General features: G+C 47.2%; 1 protein-coding gene across 4 annotated transcripts in view; it reads left to right on the top strand.

Moving 5' to 3' along the window:
* Positions 1-4253: 4253 nt before the first annotated feature.
* The window catches only part of BPTF (bromodomain PHD finger transcription factor), a 90741-nt gene continuing 75297 nt past the window's right edge, over positions 4254-19697 (top strand). For all 4 annotated transcript variants that reach the window (XM_038757041.1, XM_038757040.1, XM_038757039.1 and 1 more), the window contains exon 1: positions 4254-4965. In XM_038757041.1, coding sequence (XP_038612969.1) covers positions 4272-4965 — 694 coding nt within the window. In that variant the 5' untranslated portion in view covers positions 4254-4271. The remainder of the gene's footprint in view (positions 4966-19697) is intronic.

The following is a 19697-nucleotide window of genomic DNA, read 5'->3' as shown; positions in this document are numbered from 1 at the left end:
CAGCACTTACTACGTGTCAAGTATTGTTCTAAGTGCTGGGGTAGATACAAGATCACTGAGGTCCCTCATGGGGCTTACAGTCAGGAGGGAGAACAGGTATTGAATCCCCATTTTGCAGATGAGAGAAGTGAAGTGCCTTGACCAAGATCACACAGCAGACAAGCAGCAGAGCTACATATCTATTCTATTTATATTTTGTTAGTATGTTTGGTTTTGTTCTCTGTCTCCCCCTTTTAGACTGTGAGCCCACTGTTGGGTAGGGACTGTCTCTATGTGTTGCCAACTTGTACTTCCCAAGCGCTTAGTCCAGTGCTCTGCACACAGTAAGCGCTCAATAAATACAATTGATTGATTGATTGATTAGAACCCAGGCCCACTGATTCTAAGGCCCATGTTCCACTGCATTCAAAGACGCTCGACATTCAGCCGCAAGTGAGTCCTACCTGTAAAAATCCTCTACAGGCACACAGTAAGCACTTAGCAAATAACCATAATTATTATTCCTACTCACCCTCTGCTGTTTTGATGTCTACAGAAGGTTTAGTCTATAGATGGGTGTGGAGGCCTTATGTGCATAGTTGAGCCCAGAAATTCTGAGGTACCATTGAGGGATATGGTCCGGAGAGAAGAAAAATTAATCAGGGAAGGCCTCCTGGTGGAAATGCGACTTCAGAAGGACTTTGAAGAGGGGCGTCAGGTATGCAAGGCAAATCACAAATAATCAATCAATCAATCAATCGCATTTATTGAGCACTTACTGTGTGCAGAGCACTGTACTAAGCGCTTGGGAAGTACAAATTGGCAACATATACAGTCCCTACCCAAAAGTGGGCTCACAGTCTAAAAGGGGGAGACAGAGAACAAAACCAAACATACTAACAAAATAAAATCAATCAATCGTATTTATTGAGTGCTTACTGTGTGCAGAGCACTGTACTAAGTGCTTAGGAAGTACAAGTTGGCAATATATAGAGACAATTGTATTTATTGAGCGCTTACTGTGTGCAGAGCACTGGACTAAGCACTTGGGAAGTACAAGTTGGCAACATATAGAGACAATCAATCAATCGTATTTATTGAGCGCTTACTGTGTGCACAGCACTGGACTAAGCGCTTGGGAAGTACAAGTTGGCAACATATAGAGACAGTCCCTACCCAACAGTGGGCTCACAGTCTAAAAGGGGGAGACGGAGAACAAAACCAAACATACTAACAAAATAAAATAAATAGAAGAGATATGCACAAGTAAAATAAATAAATAAATAGAGTAATAAATATGTACCAACATATATACAGGTGCTGTGGGGAAGGGGAGGAGGGGGAGAGGAAGGAAGGGGCTTCTAGACTCCCCCTTCTAGACTGTGAGCCCACTGTTGGGTAGGGACTGTCAATCAATCAATCAATCGTACTTATTGAGCGCTTACTGTGTGCAGAGCACTGTACTAAGCGCTTGGGAAGTACAAGTTGGCAACATGTAGAGACAGTCCCTACCCAACAGTGGGCTCACAGGCTAAAAGGGGGAGACGGAGAACAAAACCAAAGATACTAACAAAATAAAATCAATCAATCAATCGTATTTATTGAGCGCTTACTGTGTGCAGAGCACTGTACTAAGCGCTAGGGAAGTACAAGTTGGCAACATAAAGAGACAATCAATCGTATTTATTGAGCACTTACCGTGTGCAGAGCACTGGACTAAGTGCTTGGGAAGTACAAGCTGGCAACATAGACGGTCCCTACCCAACAGTGGGCTCACAGTCTAGAAGGGGGAGACAGAGAGCAGAATCAAACATACTAATAAAATAAATAGAATAGATATGTACAAGTAAAATAAATAAATAAGTAGAGCAGTAAATATGCACAAACATATATACAGGTGCTATGGGCAAGGGAAGGAGGTAAGGCGGGGGAGAGGAAGGAAGGGGCTTTTAGACTCCCCCTTCTAGACTGTGAGCCCACTGTTGGGTAGGGACTGTCAATCAATCAATCAATCGTATTTATTGAGCGCTTACTGTGTGCAGAGCACTGGACTAAGCACTTGGGAAGTACAAGTTGGCAACATGTAGAGACGGTCCCTACCCAACAGTGGGCTCACAGGCTAAAAGGGGGGAGACGGAGAACAAAACCAAACATACTAAAGAAATAAAATAGAATAGATAGGTACAAGTAAAATAAATAGAGTAATAAATATGAACCAACATATATACAGGTGCTGTGGGGAAGGGGAGGAGGGGGAGAGGAAGGAAGGGGCTTCTAGACTCCCCCTTCTAGACTGTGAGCCCACTGTTGGGTAGGGACTGTCAATCAATCAATCAATCGTATTTATTGAGCGCTTACTGTGTGCAGAGCACTGGACTAAGCGCTTGGGAAGTCCAAGTTGGCAACATATAGAGGCAGTCCCTACCCAACAGTGGGCTCACAGTCTTAAAGGGGGAGACAGAGAACAAAACCAACCACACTAACAAAATAAAATAAATAGAATAGATATGTACAAGTAAAATAAATAAGTAAATAGAGTAATAAATATGTACAAACATATATACAGGTGCTGTGGGGAAGGGGAGGAGGGGGAGAGGAAGGAAGGGGCTTCTAGACTCCCCCTTCTAGACTGTGAGCCCACTGTTGGGTAGGGACTGTCAATCAATCAATCATTCGTACTTATTGAGCGCTTACTGTGTGCAGAGCACTGGACTAAGCGCTTGGGAAGTCCAAGTTGGCAACATCTAGAGACGGTCCCTACCCAACAGTGGGCTCACAGTCTATCTAAAAGGGGAAGATGGAGAACAAAACCAAACATACTAACAAAATAAAATCAATCAATCAATCGTATTTATTGAGCGCTTACTGTGTGCAGAGCACCGTACTAAGCGCTTAGGAAGTACAAGTTGGCAACATATAGAGACAATCAATCGTATTTATTGAGCGCTTACTGTGTGCAGAGCACTGAACTAAGTGCTTGGGAAGTCCAAGTTGGCAACATCTAGAGACAGTCCCTACCCAACAGTGGGCTCACAGTCTAAAAGGGGGGAGACGGAGAACAAAACCAAACATACTAACAAAATAAAATAAATAGAAGAGATATGCACAAGTAAAATAGAGTAATAAATATGTACCAACATATATACAGGTGCTGTGGGGAAGGGGAGGAGGGGGAGAGGAAGGAAGGGGCTTCTAGACTCCCCCTTCTAGACTGTGAGCCCACTGTTGGGTAGGGACTGCCAATCAATCAATCGTATTTATTGAGCGCTTACTGTGTGCAGAGCACTGGACTAAGCGCTTGGGAAGTCCAAGTTGGCAACATAGACAGTCCCTACCCAACAGTGGGCTCACAGTCTAAAAGGGGGAGACGGAGAACAAAACCAAACACACTAACAAAATAAAATAAATAGAATAGATAGGTACATTAACAAAATAGAATAAGTATGTACAAATAAAATAATCATCAATCAATCGTATTTATTGAGCGCTTACTGTGTGCAGAGCACTGGACTAAGCGCTTGGGAAGTACAAGTTGGCACCACATAGAGACAGTCCCTACCCAACAGTGGGCTCGCAGTCTAAAAGGGGGAGACAGAGAACAAAACCAAACATACTGACAAAATAAAATAAATAGAATAGATATGTACAAGTAAAATAAATAAATAGAGTAATAAATATGCACCAACATATATACAGGTGCTGTGGGGAAGGGGAGGAGGGGGGGGAGGAAGGAAGGGGCTTCCAGACTGTGAGCCCACTGTTGGGTAGGGACCGTCTCTCTAGGTTGCCAGTTCCCAAGCGCTTAGCACAGTGCTCCACACACAGTAAGCGCTCGATAAATCCGATTGATTGATTGATTGATTGATTGATTGGTCGGGTCTGGTCAGGCGATGGCGGCGCGGTAGGCCTGAGGCGGGGGGGGGGGGGGGGGGGCGGGGGAGGTTCCCGCCCGCGCTGCCTCATCGGCGGCTGGCGCGCTCCCCCTGGCGGGCGGCGGCGGCGGCGGCGCGGGTCACGTGAGCGGCGCCGGCGCGCTCCCCCTGGCGGGCGGCGGCGGCGGCGCGGGTCACGTGAGCGGCGCTCGGGGCCTGCCGCCGCGGTCGCTTCCCTCAGCGAGCGAGCGAGCGAGCAGGGACAAGATGGCGGCCGCAGGCGATGGGGAGCGGGGCGGCGGAGAGCGGGCCTGAGCCTGCCTCAGTCTTCTCCCTCCTCCTCCTCCTCCTCCTCCTCGCTCCTCCTCGCGGGCCTCCCGGATCTCCTCAGGCCGCGGCCCGGGGGCCGCTCGCGCCGACATGAGGGGCAGGCGGGGCAGGCCGCCCAAGCAGGCCGCCGCCCCTCCTCCGCCTCCTCCGCCGCCGCCGCCGCCGCCTCCTCCGCCGCCCGCGGGGCCCATCGGGGGGCTGCGCTCGCGGCACCGCGGCACGAGCCGGGGCCGGTGGGCCAACAGCGGCGTCAACGCCCCGGCCGAGGCGGCCCCCAAGGCGCGGCTCGGCTCGCCCCGGGGGGCCGGCGGCGGCGGCGGGGGCCGGAGGAAGCCCACCCCCTCCGGCCCCCCGAGCCGGGGGGGCCGAACCGCCGGGGTGACCCGAGCCGCCGCCGCCGCCGCCGCCGTCGCCGCCGCCGTCGCCGCCTCAGGACCGGCCCCCGCCGCCGCCGCCGCCCCGTCGAGGAGGAGCATCAGCAAAGTGGTCTACGATGACCACGAGAGCGACGAGGACGACGACGACGAGGACATGGTGTCCGACGACGACGACGACGACGAGGAGGGCGACCCCGAGGAGGCGCGGGACTCCGAGGCGGACGACGGCGGCGGCGGCCGCGGGGAGGACGACGACGACGAGGAGGAGGAGGAGGAGGAGGAGGGCGGCGGAGGGGCGGGGGAGGAGGACGGCTCCGATTATCCCGAGGAAATGGAAGACGACGACGACGCCAGCTACTGCACCGAGAGCAGCTTCAGGAGCCACAGCACCTACAGCAGCACCCCAGGTAGGCACCCGGCCCGGTCGATCCGTCGATCGTATTTAGTGAGCGCTCACTGTGTGCGGGGCACTGGACTAAGCGCTTGGCAAGTCCAAGTTGGCAACATGGAGAGACGGTCCCTACCCAACAGTGGGCTCACACTCTAAAAGACCCGATTCCCCCTCCTCCCCACACACAACACACCCGATCCAATTCCCCCTCCTCCTCCCCCCCCCCCCCCCCCCCCACACACACACAAACACAGAACACACCCGACCCGATTGAGCGCTTACTGTGTGCGGGGCACTGGACTAAGCGCTTGGGAAGTGCAAGTTGGCAACATAGAGAGAGAGTCCGTACCCAGTAGTGGGCTCACAGTCTAAAAGACCCAATTCCCCCTCCTCCCCACACAGAACACACCCGACCCAATTCCCCCTCCTCTTCCTCCTCCCCCCCTACACACAACACACCCGACCCGATTGAGCTCTTACTGTGTGCGGGGCACTGGACTAAGCGCTTGGGAAGTGCAAGTTGGCAACGTAGAGAGAGAGTCCGTACCCAGTAGTGGGCTCACAGTCTAAAAGACCCGATTCCCCCTCCTCCTCCTCCTCCCCACACACAACACACCCGACCCAATTCCCCCTCCTCTTCCTCCCCACACACACACACACAAACACACAACACACCCGACCCGATTGAGCTCTTACTGTGTGCGGGGCACTGGACTAAGCGCCTGGGAAGTCCAAGTTGGCAACATGGAGAGACAGTCCCTACCCAACAGTGGGCTCACACTCTAAAAGACCCGATTCCCCCTCCTCCTCCCCACACACAACACACCCGACCCAATTCCCCCTCCTCTTCCTCCCCACACACACACACAACACACAACACACCCGACCCGATTGAGCGCTTACTGTGTGCGGACCACTCGACTAAACGCTTGGGAAGTACAAGCTGGCAACACATAGAGACAGTCCCTACCCAACAGTGGGCTCACAGTCTAAAAGACCCAATTCCCCTCCTCTTCCCCACACACAACACACCCGATCCAATTCCCCCTCCCCCCCCCCCCCCCCCCAAACACACAACATACCCCACCCGATTGAGCACTTACTGTGTGCGGGATACTGATTGAGCGCTTACTGTGTGCGGGATACTGGACTAAGCGCCTGGGAAGTCCAAGTTGGCAACATGGAGAGACAGTCCCTACCCAACAGTGGGCTCACACTCTAAAAGACCCGATTCCCCCCTCCTCCCCACACACAACACACCCGACCCAATTCCCCCTCCTCCTCCTCCCCCCCACACAAACACACAACACACCCGACCCGATTGAGCGCATATTGTGTGCAGAGCACTGGACTAAGCGCCTGGGAAGTACAAGTTGGCAACATGGAGAGACAGTCCCTACCCAACAGTGGGCTCACACTCTAAAAGATCCGATTCCCCTTCTTCCCCACACACAACACACCCGACCCAATTCCCCCTCCTCCCCACACACACAACACAGAACACACCCGACCCGATTGAGCGCTTACTGTGTGCGGGGCACTGGACTAAGAGCCTGGGAAGTCCAAGTTGGCAACATGGAGAGACAGTCCCTACCCAACAGTGGGCTCACACTCTAAAAGACCCGATTCCCCCTCCTCCCCACACACAACACACCCGACCCAATTCCCCCTCCTCTTCCTCCTCCCCCCCTACACACAACACACCCGACCCGATTGAGCTCTTACTGTGTGCGGGGCACTGGACTAAGCGCCTGGGAAGTCCAAGTTGGCAACATATAGAGACGGTCCCTACCCAACAGTGGGCTCACAGTCTAAAAGACCCGATTCCCCCTCCTCCTCCTCCCCACACACAACACACCCGATCCAATTCCCCCTCCTCCTCCTCCCCACACACAACACACCCGATCCAATTCCCCCTCCTCCTCCTCCCCACACACACACACAACACACAACACATCCCACCCGATTGAGCCCCTACTGTGTGCAGAGCACTGTACTAAGCGCTTGGGAAGTACAAGTTGGCAACATAGTCCGTACCCAGCAGTGGGTTCACAGTCTAAAAGACCCAATTCCCCCTCCTCCCCACACACAACACACCCGATCCAATTCCCCCTCCTCTTCCTCCCCCCACACACACACAACACACCCGACCCGATTGAGCGCTTACTGTGTGCAGAGCACTGGACTAAGCTCTTGGGAAGTACAAGTTGGCAACATCTAGAGATAGTCCCTACCCAGCAGTGGGCTCACAGTCTAAAAGACCCAATTTCCCCTCCTCCTCCTCCCCACAAACAACACACCCGACCCAATTCCCCCTCCTCCTCCCCCCCCCACACACAACACACCCGACCCAAATCCCCCTCCTCCTCCTCCTCCCCGCACACACACACACACAACACACACACTTCCCCAGTGCATCCTGCCGCCCCCCCCCCACCACCACCCCCTTCACCCCGAAGGGAGGGGAAATGCACATCGAGTGGCAAAAAAACTAGATTTACAAGAGGAAAGAGGCTCATTGTTCAAAATGGAGAATGCATTGTTGCAGTTTGCAGGCCACACTCTCCCTCCCCACCCCCCCGAGTTGTTGTTTTTTCCAAAATCAGAGCCAGTGCAATGTCCCCCACTAAAGCAGGATGGAGATTTTGGCCAACCCGGCTACACCGAATTGTTGTTGGCCGTAGAGTTGGGGTGGGTTTCTGCCTTTATTTCGGGGGGAAGCCCCCCGTGTTGCCTGCCACTTCGCCTTTTCAAACGTGGGCCTTCCGAGTCTTGATCAGCCTTTTTAAAAGAGGAGGGGGGGAGATAGAAACGGTGAAGTGGACATTGCACCGAAAATATACTTCTACTTAGCCCTCTTGCCTTGTGGAGTTTGAAGACGATATTCAGGAAATTGCTGTATCCTCTGTGTTGGTCGGGGCAGCCCTCCTTAGAATCTCTGTTTTTATTCTTTGTATGTTAATGATCACAGGCGGTAGTTGCAAATTACCGGCTGCTTTTTTTTTTTTTTTTTAAACTAACTTGGGAAGTTCACGGTTTTCAATTTTAAGTGATTTTTTTTTAAAGAAGAAAGCTCTTCAAGTCTACCTTTCAGAGAGTTTCTTGTAAACACGCCTTCCCCTTTTGGAAAACGTATTTTCAGTTCACCTGTTGCAGAAGATGGGGTTGATCAGCTTGACGTTGCTAAAATGAGCTCGGGGGGCCAACGTGTTGAAAGTCAGACCCCCGAAGTGTTCAGGCAGCCGAGGTGTGGATTTTTCCTTTTTTTTCTCTTAAATAGCTGAATATGAAAGTTCACGTCGGGTCCGTGATCGTGATCGGTCTCTCCATGGTAACTCCTTCTCTCCTGTTTTCTGACAGGAAGTTTCTCCAAGCTGGTGCTGAAATATCTTTTATTAGTTCCGATTGCAGTTTTGTTGTCGCTCGAGAGAGGAGTGGCGTATTGGGTTTTGAAAATAATATTTCTTATGCCACTCTTAGGAACGGACGGAAATATTTTTTTGGGAAGCAGGAACTCGATTTTAAATTAGGTCACCGTTTTGAAGCCTGATAAAAGTAATGGACTTCTTTAAGAACTGAAAATTCATAAGAATTCGATGGGTTACTTTTTAAAATTTTTTCAGGATTTTGAAAATATTAGGAATTTTTACGGAAGATTGAATTTACTTTTCTGGCTTTCGGGCAGTCGATGTGACCGTATTTACAGAGTGGGCATGTGTCTTAAATTAGCAACCTGAAAAGCTGACTTTGGGGGGAAAGGAAGCTGGTATGGACCATTTATTTTGTAGAGTTTGATAACATCCAGATTTTCAGTTATGTAAACTCTTGTTTTCAGTGCGGACTCTATTAAACTAGAGTCAGTGAGAGAAATAAAAAATCACAATGTGGTCCACCTTTTTCCTCTTCCTGCCAAGTATTTAGAGCCAGAGTAACTCTTCTGGAGGACCATCCCACTAGGTGGACGCAATTTGTCAGGACAGTCTTCACCAAGGTTGCTTAGCAATTTCTCTAGGCCCCAATAATCAGACAGATTTTACTATTGAAGCAGCGTGGCTCAGTGGAAAGAGCACGAGCTTTGGAGTCAGAGGTCATGGGTTCAAATCCCGGCTCCGCCACTTGTCAGCTGTGTGACTTTGGGCAAGTCACTTAACTTCTCTGTGCCTCAGTCACCTCATCTGTAAAATGGGGATTAAGATTGTGAGCCCCCCGTGGGACAACCTGATCACCTTGTAGCCTCCCCAGCGCTTAGAACAGTGCTTTGCACATAGTAAGCGCTTAATAAATGCCGTCATTATTATTGGACTGATTTTCCTACACCGAGTGAATCTTAAAAAAAAGAATTCTAGTCCTGTTCATTGGCTGATAACCGATTATACTGTATGTAAATTGCCCATTGGGTTTAGGGACAGCTCCAATTTCTAAGTAGTTTAAAGCTGATAGACTCTAGGTGATTTAGGTTATCTTGCGGGGATGGAAAATTTGTTTTTTAGGTATTTGTTAAGCTCGTACTATATAGGCCAGGCACTGTTCCGTGCACTGGGGTAGACACCAAAATAATGAGGTTGGACCCAATCTGAAAATCCATGGGCTCACAGGCTTTATCCCCCTATTATAGATGAAGAGAGGTGTTTCCCAAAGTCACACGGCAGACAAATAAATGGCAGAGCCGGAATTCGAACTCAGGTACTTCTGAGTCCCTGGCCCCTTCTGTTTTGAATTCTCAAATGATTGGATATCGTTATAACTTTAGATAGAAAGTTTGCCTCCCTAGGAGAGCACTCCTCTTCCCCGACTCCCCCAACCCCCAGCAAGAAGCGAGGCTACCTGTATATTTTGGAGCACTTTGCCCAGAGGGATTCAAGCTGAGGGCTCGGAGGTCATCCTAGGGGTCTTGATTTTGGAGTCCCTGGAGAAATGTTTCTTCAGGGAATAACCGCCGTATTCCGATGTCCAATGTGTCGTTTTCCCGATCACTTTAATTTGGTCCATTTTTGAGTATACTGGAAAATACTTTCTAAGACTGCTCAGATAAAATAGGTCTTGTTAAGCGCTATTTGGAGATTGTGCACCCTTCTGCACTAAAAGACTAACAGTTTATACTAGGAGAATAGTTAAGGAGCCCTGTACTAATGTTATTTATGTTACAACTTGTTTACATCTTGGGGAGAAGGTAGTCTGGTTAAAATAATAATTGAAGGTTGGTCAAATTGAATTCAGCCTGTGCCTCAACTTGCAGTGGGGTGGAAGGGAGGGTTGGGATCTGCCTGGGTGTGAAGTGACTGGCTTTGGGCCAGACAGCTGCCACCCTTGCCACCTGCAGATGTCTCAGGGTGGGAGAAGGTCAGAGGGAAGATATGCTAGCACCCAGTGAGAGTTCAAAAAAACAAAACAAAGCAAGAACAACAAAAAACTTGTCGCTGGTTAACCATCACGTGAATAATTCACATCAGGATGATCAAAATCGACCATATCCCGGACTCTCTCTCGCGGTTTATTTCAGGACTGCAGGCCGAAATAGCCGTGGATCAGTTTTGTGAAAACTGTATTAGTTCCGGACGGTGGGGAAGTTCTCCAGAATGTCTGGGAAGTGTGGATTTTAAAACTTGGGCTTCAAGTCAGTCCCTTGTGTAGAATGTGAGCATTGGCAAAACAGGTGTTGCGTTGGGATATACAGTAGAAAGAAATGGGTGAGGGTTATGAAGCAGAGAAGCAGCGTGGCTCAGTGGAAGGAGCCCGGGCTTTGGAGTCAGAGGTCATGGGTTCAAATCCCGGCCCCGCCAATTGTCAGCTGTGTGACTTTGGGCAAGTCATTTCACTTCTCTGGGCCTCAGTTCCCTCATCTGTAAAATGGAGATTAAGACTGTGAGCCCCACGTGGGACAACCTGATCACCCTGTATCCCCTCAGTGCTTAGAACAGTGATTTGCGCATAGTAAGCGCTTAACAAATACCATCATTATTATTATGGGCTTTTGTATGTTGTACCTGGGGTTGTTTCCAAGTGTAGAGCTAAGTAGAACGCTCTGCTTCCCTAGGCCACTAGAATAGTGAGCCAAAGGTAAACATAGTCATGAAGATTCTCACCCGAAGGTTTTCGGTGGGAAATCGGGCCGTGGCTTGGCCAGTGATGTTAAGCCGCGGCAGGTCACTGTTCGGGATGGCACTGAACACTGGATGTTTGCCTTTGTGAAGATCCTGATTTTCAGAGACCTCGACAAATGAGAAACCATTCAGAATTTTCTCTATTTAAGAAACAGAAAGAAGAACTTTTGGCCTCCAGATCCTCCCATCATAGCTATTAGATGTAGACGTCAGTCGGGACTGATGGCCTCGGTCAGAGTCGAGGCAAGAGGGTAAGGAGGCATTTGTGTTCCCTTTATTCCTGCTCTGTAAATTGTGGACACGGTGGATCGTGCAGACCTCAAGATCACTGAGCGAATTTAAATGAACCTCAAGATCCGCGATACAAAAGAGTTACTTGGCTGAGTGTGGGCACAAATGATGATATTTAGGTTTTTTAAATGAACTTCAGGTATTAATGCTCCTTCTAGTCAGCTGGCCGTAAGTTTCCCGTTCTTGAATACCTGTGCTGTTCTGGGAATATTTTAATACTGGAATCTTTGGGAAGGCAGAGAAAATTGGATCTTGTACACGGGAAAGTAGTTATGACTGCCATGTAGAAATTTAGGCATTCACCGGAGGTCATTTTGCAAAGCAGCGAGCTCCCTTTCAGCATATTCCCAGACCCCTAAAAACTCAGCTACGCCTAGATGGATCTCTCAACTGCAAATACCCGTATCTGGTGCCATTTGGAGTCAGCTGAATTATTTCTAAGTGTCCTTTGTGTTGGAAGATAGGGCTGTGATAGTGTTCAAACGTGATTGAAAAGGCCAAAACATTACCAACTGTCCGTTTCATACCGTGAACTGGTTAAAAAAAATCCCTTCTCTTGTAGTTGCATTTATTTCCCCTGTAATGCATTTTATTAGCATAATTTTCTACCAAAAAAGCACCCTAGTTCCCAATTCTATACACCAGGCAACTCTGCCTGTCTCTGTTGTAGTCCAACAGTCCACTGACAGTGGTGGTACTTGACATTATCATTACCTCATTTTTAGTACCCTCCCTGCTCAGTCCCATTTCAGCTCATTATAGTGCAGATGGTTGAATAGTTGGCTGTCAGTCATTCTCCTCACATAGAAGCAGTGTGGTCTACTGGAAAGAATATGGGCCTGAGAGTCAGAGGAACTGTGTTCTAATCCTGGTTCTGCCGTGTGTCTGCTGTGTGACCTTGGGAAAGCCACTTAACTTCTCTGTGCCTCAGTCATCTCTTCTGTAAACTGGGGATTAAGACTGTGAGCCCTATGTGGTACCGGGACTGTGTCCGACCCAATTATCTTGTGTCTACCCCAGCGCTTAGTACAGTGCCTGGTGCAGAGTAAGTGCTCAACAGTTACCATTAAAAAAATAAAAAAAAATCCCAAGCTATGATTGTAGTGAGCACTGCTTCCGTGCCAGCAGGCTAAGTAATGCATAGAAGATCTTGTTATTTCTGATCTCTTCTTGCCATTTGATGTTGTATAGCATGTAGCCAACGCTGGTGGAGTTGTTCAAGAAATCAGATATGGCACTAGAGGGATGGGAGGGGGTGATGGGTCAAAGTCTGTGGCCATGAAGAAGGTAGAATACTATTTCTACTTGGTAGGCCTTCTGTTTGGCCTGAATCTTCATGAGCGACAGGTTCTCTTTTTGTCTCTTTCTTTCTGCCCATCTTCCAAAAGACACATTGGGCTTCTAAACTCAGTTTTCCATTTCTTCATCATGAATTGGGCGGGAGGGGTTGGCCTGGAAGGAGGCTTGCTGAATAGGCGTAACTGTAGAGTTTTGGTTGGGTGTATGGGAGGTTGGGGTGACTGGCTGCAGAAGAAGTGAATACGAAACTAGGGAGGGGTGAGAGTGTTTTACTGATTGGGGAGAAGACAGGCAGTCAGCGGGAACGGATGACTGGACGTGGGGAACTGGTAGGTGATTGAGGGAGCTAAGGAGAGAGAGAGAAAGTCTCTCTCTCTCTCTCTCTGTAGGGGAGAACGGACTGCCCCTGACCCTAGATAAGGCTAGGAAGTTTTCATTATGAACATATTGCACTGGCAGGAAGCATAGTCTAGTGGAAAGAGCATGGGGCTGGGAATCAGGAGACCTGGGCTCTAGTTCCAGCTCTGCCACTTGCTTGTAATCCCTCCCTTTTAACCTGTGAGCCCCATGTGGGGTAGGGACTAAATCCCCTCTGGTTATCTTGCTCAGCGCTTAGCACGTAGTAAGCGCTTAATGGTATCATTATTATCAAAGGAAATGGTGGCCACTGCCACATCATTTCCATTGTTATTTGGCGTACATAGACAAACATGGAAGTGTTTTTATTTGAGTTCACAAAAATATTCTGGGAAATTAAGGATTGGCTGTGGTCTTATTTTGTTGAAAACTGGAAAATATTTCAAACATGAGGGCAAAAACTGTTTTAGATTTCATAATTTCAGCACTCCATTTAAAATCTTCATTCCTTTAAACCTCAGGATTATAGAATCCTTAATATATGCCATTGTAAAAATTTGAACTGGATATTTTAGTGTTCACTAATACTTCACCAGAGTAGTTGGGGGAGAGGAAGGAAGAACAAAGGAATGGAGAAGAAGCTGTACCACCTTTCCTGCTTGGTAATAGCTCCGATGAAGCACCTAACTCTAGATAATAGTTTCAACTGTCTCCAGCTAGCGGTTGTGTTTCAGAGGTTTGTTGGTTGGAAATGGTTGAAACTGTTGGATAAAATTAAGTAGTCAACAAGTTGCCTCACCATTCAAAAATACCACTCTCACATGTCTTCTGCCTTTGCCTAGGTGGACCCGGTCTTGGACTTAACTGTTCATCTCTTTCAGAATTCCTTGCCTCCCACTGCTGGGTTGGCTAATTATACATAGGGTGACCGCTGGTCCTCTTGAATTTTTAGTCATTTCTGATAAGTAGAGAAGTATATTGATTGGACTGTTTTTGTTTATCTAAACGTGCCACTTTCTGCCACATGTCAGCTATCTACCTTACTGTAGCAAGAAAGGGGATCTGGGCCGTCAGGGAACTCCATCCTGCTTCTCGCAGTATTCCTTTTGAGTCAGAAATTATTCTGGGAGAGGAAGAAGGGGAGAAGCAGTAAGAGAAAGTGGTTGGTGACGAATCAGGAAGTATAATGTCGAGAAGTATTGTGATACATAATTTCTGTAATTGTAATCTGTAATTTATTTTACTGTCTGTCTCCCACTAGTATGTCGGATCATTGTGGCTAGGGAATGTCTTTCTAGTCGTACTCTTTCGTACTGTATTGAAGCAGAGTGGCCTAACGGTAAGAGAATAGGCCTGCGAGTCCTAGGACCTGGGTTCTAATCACCGGACTCCGCCCCTTGCGTACTGCGTGACCATGGGCTCATCACTTGACTTCTCTGTGCCTCAGTTTCTTCATCTGTAAAATGGGGATTCAGTGCTGTTCTCCCTCCTGCTTAGACTCTGAGCCCCGTGTGGGACCCGATTATCTTGTATCTACCCCAGCGCTCAGTATAATGCTTGGTACATAGTAAGCACTTATCAAATACCATAATTATTGTTATTACTCTACCAAGTGCTTAGGATGGAGCTCTGAACACAGTCAGCACTCAGTAAATACCACTGATTGATGGATCAGTTGAGCAGAATCCTGTTTTTATCATACAGAGGAAGATGACAAGCCTAGAGATGCTATGAAGGAAAGAAATACCAGTCTGGGGAAGTACTAGGAGATGATATTTAATCAGATGCTAGATGAGGTTCTTTGGCCAAAAAAGTTTAAGGTGGTAATGTGCTCCTTTCAAGTATAGAACCTTTTTTGAGATGTTACTGACCAAGCGCTAGACTTCAGATTTGGGAGAAAAAGCATCAAAGTTCTAAATACAGCTAGATTCTCTAAAATTACCCTGTAAAGCATTGTTAAATTGTAGGTGTTTAGTCTCCGGTAGCTTTTTCAAGAGACTGTGTATTGGATCTTCCTCCATGACTGTCTTTTTGAACTTTGCATTCTTGCACCTGTGAGGAAGCATGGCCTGGTGAGTTAGAGCAGTGTAGAAGGAGTCAGTAGTTCTGGTTTCTATTCTTAACTCAGCTATCGCTCCATGACCCGGCTTCCAGCAAGTCAGTTTTGGATACCTATGAAATAGATGAACTGGAGCGTATCTGCTTTACAGAGGTGTTCTGGGCATTTTCCACTGTAGTTCCTCTTGTCCATAAACGGCGATAGGTGTTGTGGACATAGAAGAGGTCTTGAACAGAATTGCTTTCCCCCTCCCTTCCAGGGGCATGTTGAAATATGGCTTTGAGGAAACATTTCATCAGATTTGGGCGAGAAGTTTTCTCAGCTCATTTTTATCACTGTAGTTCAGTATCTCACGTTTTCTTACTCCCTTGCAATAATGATTGTCTTATTCAATTAACCATCTCACTCTTTGACTTAGGGTCAATTTTGTACTTCCAAAAAAAAGGGCAGCTATTACAAGGTAATTAAAACAAACTCCAATTTTCTATTTCATTATTCCACACTTTATGTATTTATGCTTTATGATGACCTGAATGAACCAGATATTGGCCTCCTACTCCTGAAAGGCCCTCTTCTTGGTTCTTCTTTAGAGTAAATCACCAAGGCAGACTGGTACAAGAGGAAGAGGGTGAGCCTTTTTACCCCTAACCAATCCAGAGAGAGAAATCTTTCCTAACCCCAGGGTGTTCAACTTCCCACGCATTTAGTACAGTGCTGCGCAGCAAATGGTGCTTAACAAGTACCGTTGATGGATTGCTTTAACCCCAGTGTCTTCAGCTTGTCTTGTTGTTTGCAGCATCTAAGTGGGCCGTTTAACTGTCCTGAGGTTTATTAGGGAAGGACAGAGGTATAGTCTTGCTAAAATACTTTGTCTTCGGTAGCTAGGCATCTTGCAGCCTTTAGAGCATTACTCAGTAAAGCATTTGGGATGCCAAATTATGTAGGCCTTTGGGAAGAAAGGCAGGAGTAGAGGCCTTCCTTGAATAAACCCTCATTTCCCCGACTCCCCCCTCCCTACTTTGTCATCCACGCCCTTGGATCTGTACCCTTTGAACACTTGGTGTTCACCCCACCCTCGGCCCCTCAGTACTGACGAACGTACTTGTAAATTAATGATTTATATTAATGCCTGTCTCCCCCTCTAGACTGTAAGCTCCATGAGGGCAAGGAATGTGTCCGCCAACTCAGTTGTATTCCACTCTCCCAAGCTCCTAGTAAGTGCTCTGCACACAGCAAGTGCTCAGTAAATACCATTACTCCATTAGGGTTTCTTTAACGTTTGGGGATTATAAAACTAGCCAAGAAAGATTCTGTTGTTCCCGTATCTACTACCGACTCAGAGTTACTCACTGTATCCCTAGCTGCTGCTATTGTACTTCCAATTTGTACTTCCCAAGCGCTTAGTACAGTGCTCTGCACATAGTAAGCGCTCAATAAATGCGATTGATGATGATTGTAGTCCCCCTTGCAGTATCATTGGCCTGCTTGGGTTGAATTCTCCTGCAAAACACTGCACGAGATGGTAAATCGTCCGAAATAGCAAAAGGAGATTATAAAACTGGAAGGGACATAATCTGGACCGTCATCCTGATTCTTTGTTGTCAAAACCTCATGTTTAGGTCAGAGGTATTCAATTCCTGGAGCGCAGAGGCATAATGGAAAGAGATAGAACAAATAATCAAGGGAGGGAAAGAGGGATGAGGGGGAAATGCTACCAGGAAATCGGTGGGGAAAAGTATTGCTTTGAGGTGGGTGACCGAGCATATCGTGTATCAACCCCATGACAGAGGACTTGGTTATTAGGGAAATGTTATTGGCTATACAATCTGGCAAAATTAAAAGACAAAAGTACATTTGCTTACATATCTGAATTTTGGTTGAGAAGGACTTGTCAATAATTGTTAAGTTTTATTTCTTGTGGGAAGGGGAGAGATGCCTGATAATTTGTCTTCTGGAAGTAGGTTCCTTAAAAATCATGATAGTTACAAGTAAAACAAATATGTTTTCCCTAACTGCCCTTATGTGGTAAATTTGAACAAGCGTCTGAAATTAAGTTTATGTGGCTATAGTTAATGGAATTGAGCTCTGTTTTTTTATAATCTGACACATTGATCTTTGAAGATCTCCCAGGAAGAGTGCTTTTGCCATTAGAATAAGGAGCTCTATAAAGTTTACTCATGGGTAAAACTTTTGATTAGTGGTATTTAAAATCTTACTCAGAGGATAGTTTCACCTTTGTCATTGTTGAGTTAGTTTTTCATAACACGGGTTTGGACTTACGAGCTATCTAGAGGAATTCAAAAGAGTAATGGATTATTTCTCTTAAGCAACTGCCATGCTTTTACATTTAGAGCCTTGTACGGTCTTTTGTACAAAGCAGGCTTCTAAAACTTTGTCTGATTTCTGGTTCAGGGACTGAAAGATAAAACTTGAAGGTTCCACTCACATAGAGTCTTAATTTTATATGATAGGGCTTTGATCCTTTCTTGACTTTTGTTTCGTCATCTGTGAAGTGGGAGCATAGTGAACCGCTTGCAAAGCTGAGTCTGTGAAACATTTGACTGCAGGGTAACCTTGCAATTGGGAAAGTAAGAATTTTAATTTAAATCAATACAACCCAGGGCTCTCATGCTTATGATAGCTGTTACAGCTGTCACCAGGTCTCTGGAGAGTGAAAATATTTAGGCTTGTTATAAGCAAACAAATACCCCCTTCCCTCCCACCCTCCAGGGAGACTCATGCCTGGTGAGAAAAACGTGCTAATCCATTCTATCCAAACCTCTTAGTGAAATACACATTCTGGGAGAACTTTTTTTTTGTGGTATTTGTTAAGCACTTGCTGTGTGCCAGGCACTGTATTGGCTAGATAAAGGCTTATCAGGTTGGTCACAATTCCCTTTCCACATGGAGCTCACCATGTAAATCCCCATTTTACAGATGAGGGAACTGAGGCACAGAGAAGTGGAGTGACTTGGCCAAGGTCATACAGCAGACAAGTGGCAAAATCAGGATTAGAGCCCAGGTCTGTCTGACGCTCAGGCCCAGTGCCTATCCACGAGGCCACGCTGCTTCTCTTAACTCATTGATGTCGGACAAGGATGGAGCGAGCATGACGAGGGTCGATATGAAAATAGGAAGTCAAACAGTTTTGTAGATGAGGCATTTCTTTTAGTTTTGTGAAGGAATAAAAGGAAATAAGCTGGTCAGTGGTTTTTATTGAGTCCTTGGTGCAGAGCACTATATCGGGGTCCTGTGCAATACAGAAGAGTTGGTGGACATGATCCCTGCCCACAAGTAGCTTACGTTCTAGAGGCAAAGACAGACATTAAAATAAATTATAGGTGCATAAATGCTGTGTGGTTGAGTTCGGGGTGAATATCAAGTGCTTAAGAGGCTACAGATCCAAGTGTATAGGTGAGGCAGAAGGGAGAGAAGTTAGGGGGGATGAGGACTGAGTGGGGAAGGTTTCTCGGAAGAGATGCGATTTTTAGATGGCCTGAAAGTGGTTGCAAAGTAATAAACTTTTAAATCACTCGTCTCGGTTGCGGAGGGATTCGCTATGGGAAATCATAATGATTGTGGTGTTCGTTAAGGGCTTACTGTTTGCCAAGGACTGTACTGAGTGTTGGGTAAATAAACCGTAATCAGATTCCATTTGGGGCTCACAATCTAGGAAGAAGGGGCGGGACAGGTTTTGCAGATACAGAGAAGTTAAATGACTTGCCCAAGGTCGCACAACAGGTAAGTAGCGGAGATGGGATCAGAATCCAACTCCCAGGCGCAGGCTCTTTCCATTAGGTCACACTTGAGTGCAAACTAGGGATTCAGGAACAGGTTGGCATATATTGTTAGCTATATCTTGCCTGGGTAGTTGTCACACGTCTCTTGTTATTTTTTGGAGAGTGAAAGAGAGAATGCTGAGGATTCCCAACTTGATATTTGCACTTATGAAATTGTTGCTTTATAGTATGATGAAAGAAAAACCCATTTTTCCGGTATGTACAGTTCCAGAATCCATATACTAATATAATGTTGCATTACTTCGTAGGATACCCAAGTATTTATGCTATGAAATTTTAACCACACCATTCTAGTGTTTCTTAAACCAATTCTGCTAGGGCCTCCATTGGCATTTTGGTAGCTCTGCATTTTTAAAATTGTTTGAAAGTAGAATAGGCTGGCAGTAACTCGTAGTGGTGGTTTCCCCAATCAGTTCTCTGCCGTGAACTGACATGGAGGCAAGGAAGCTTTCTTGGGAGGTACACGTGGCTCTCTGCCCCTGGCCAAGGCCCCAGCTCCATCTTGCCACAGTTCATGATGTCTGCAGTCAGGCAGTGAACTGAGATAAAAAAAAACCAGCAGTGTTGGGAAGAAGAGTGTGAGTAGTACCCTCCCCTCACTCACCCTTGCCCCCCACTCCACCCCCATGGAGTGGAGGAGAAGATGGATGGGTTGCAGGATTTGGTCTCTTACACATCATCCAACAGCTAAAATTACAGCCAAATAACTTCTGTTTACCCAGGACGTGAAGTTTTCAACCCAGTAATCGGAACGTGTGCAGAGTTAGAGGGGAGGAGGAAGGAAGAGAAGGTTAGGAGACACTTAAGGGATCGACACCTATGCCCACTGCCCTCATCGGTT

This window comes from Tachyglossus aculeatus, chromosome 15 (genome assembly GCF_015852505.1).
Source record: "Tachyglossus aculeatus isolate mTacAcu1 chromosome 15, mTacAcu1.pri, whole genome shotgun sequence".
NCBI classification, from domain to species: Eukaryota; Metazoa; Chordata; class Mammalia; order Monotremata; family Tachyglossidae; genus Tachyglossus; species Tachyglossus aculeatus.
The sequence above is the reverse complement of the archived record's forward strand: the minus strand, read 5'-3'. Positions and strand labels throughout refer to the sequence as shown.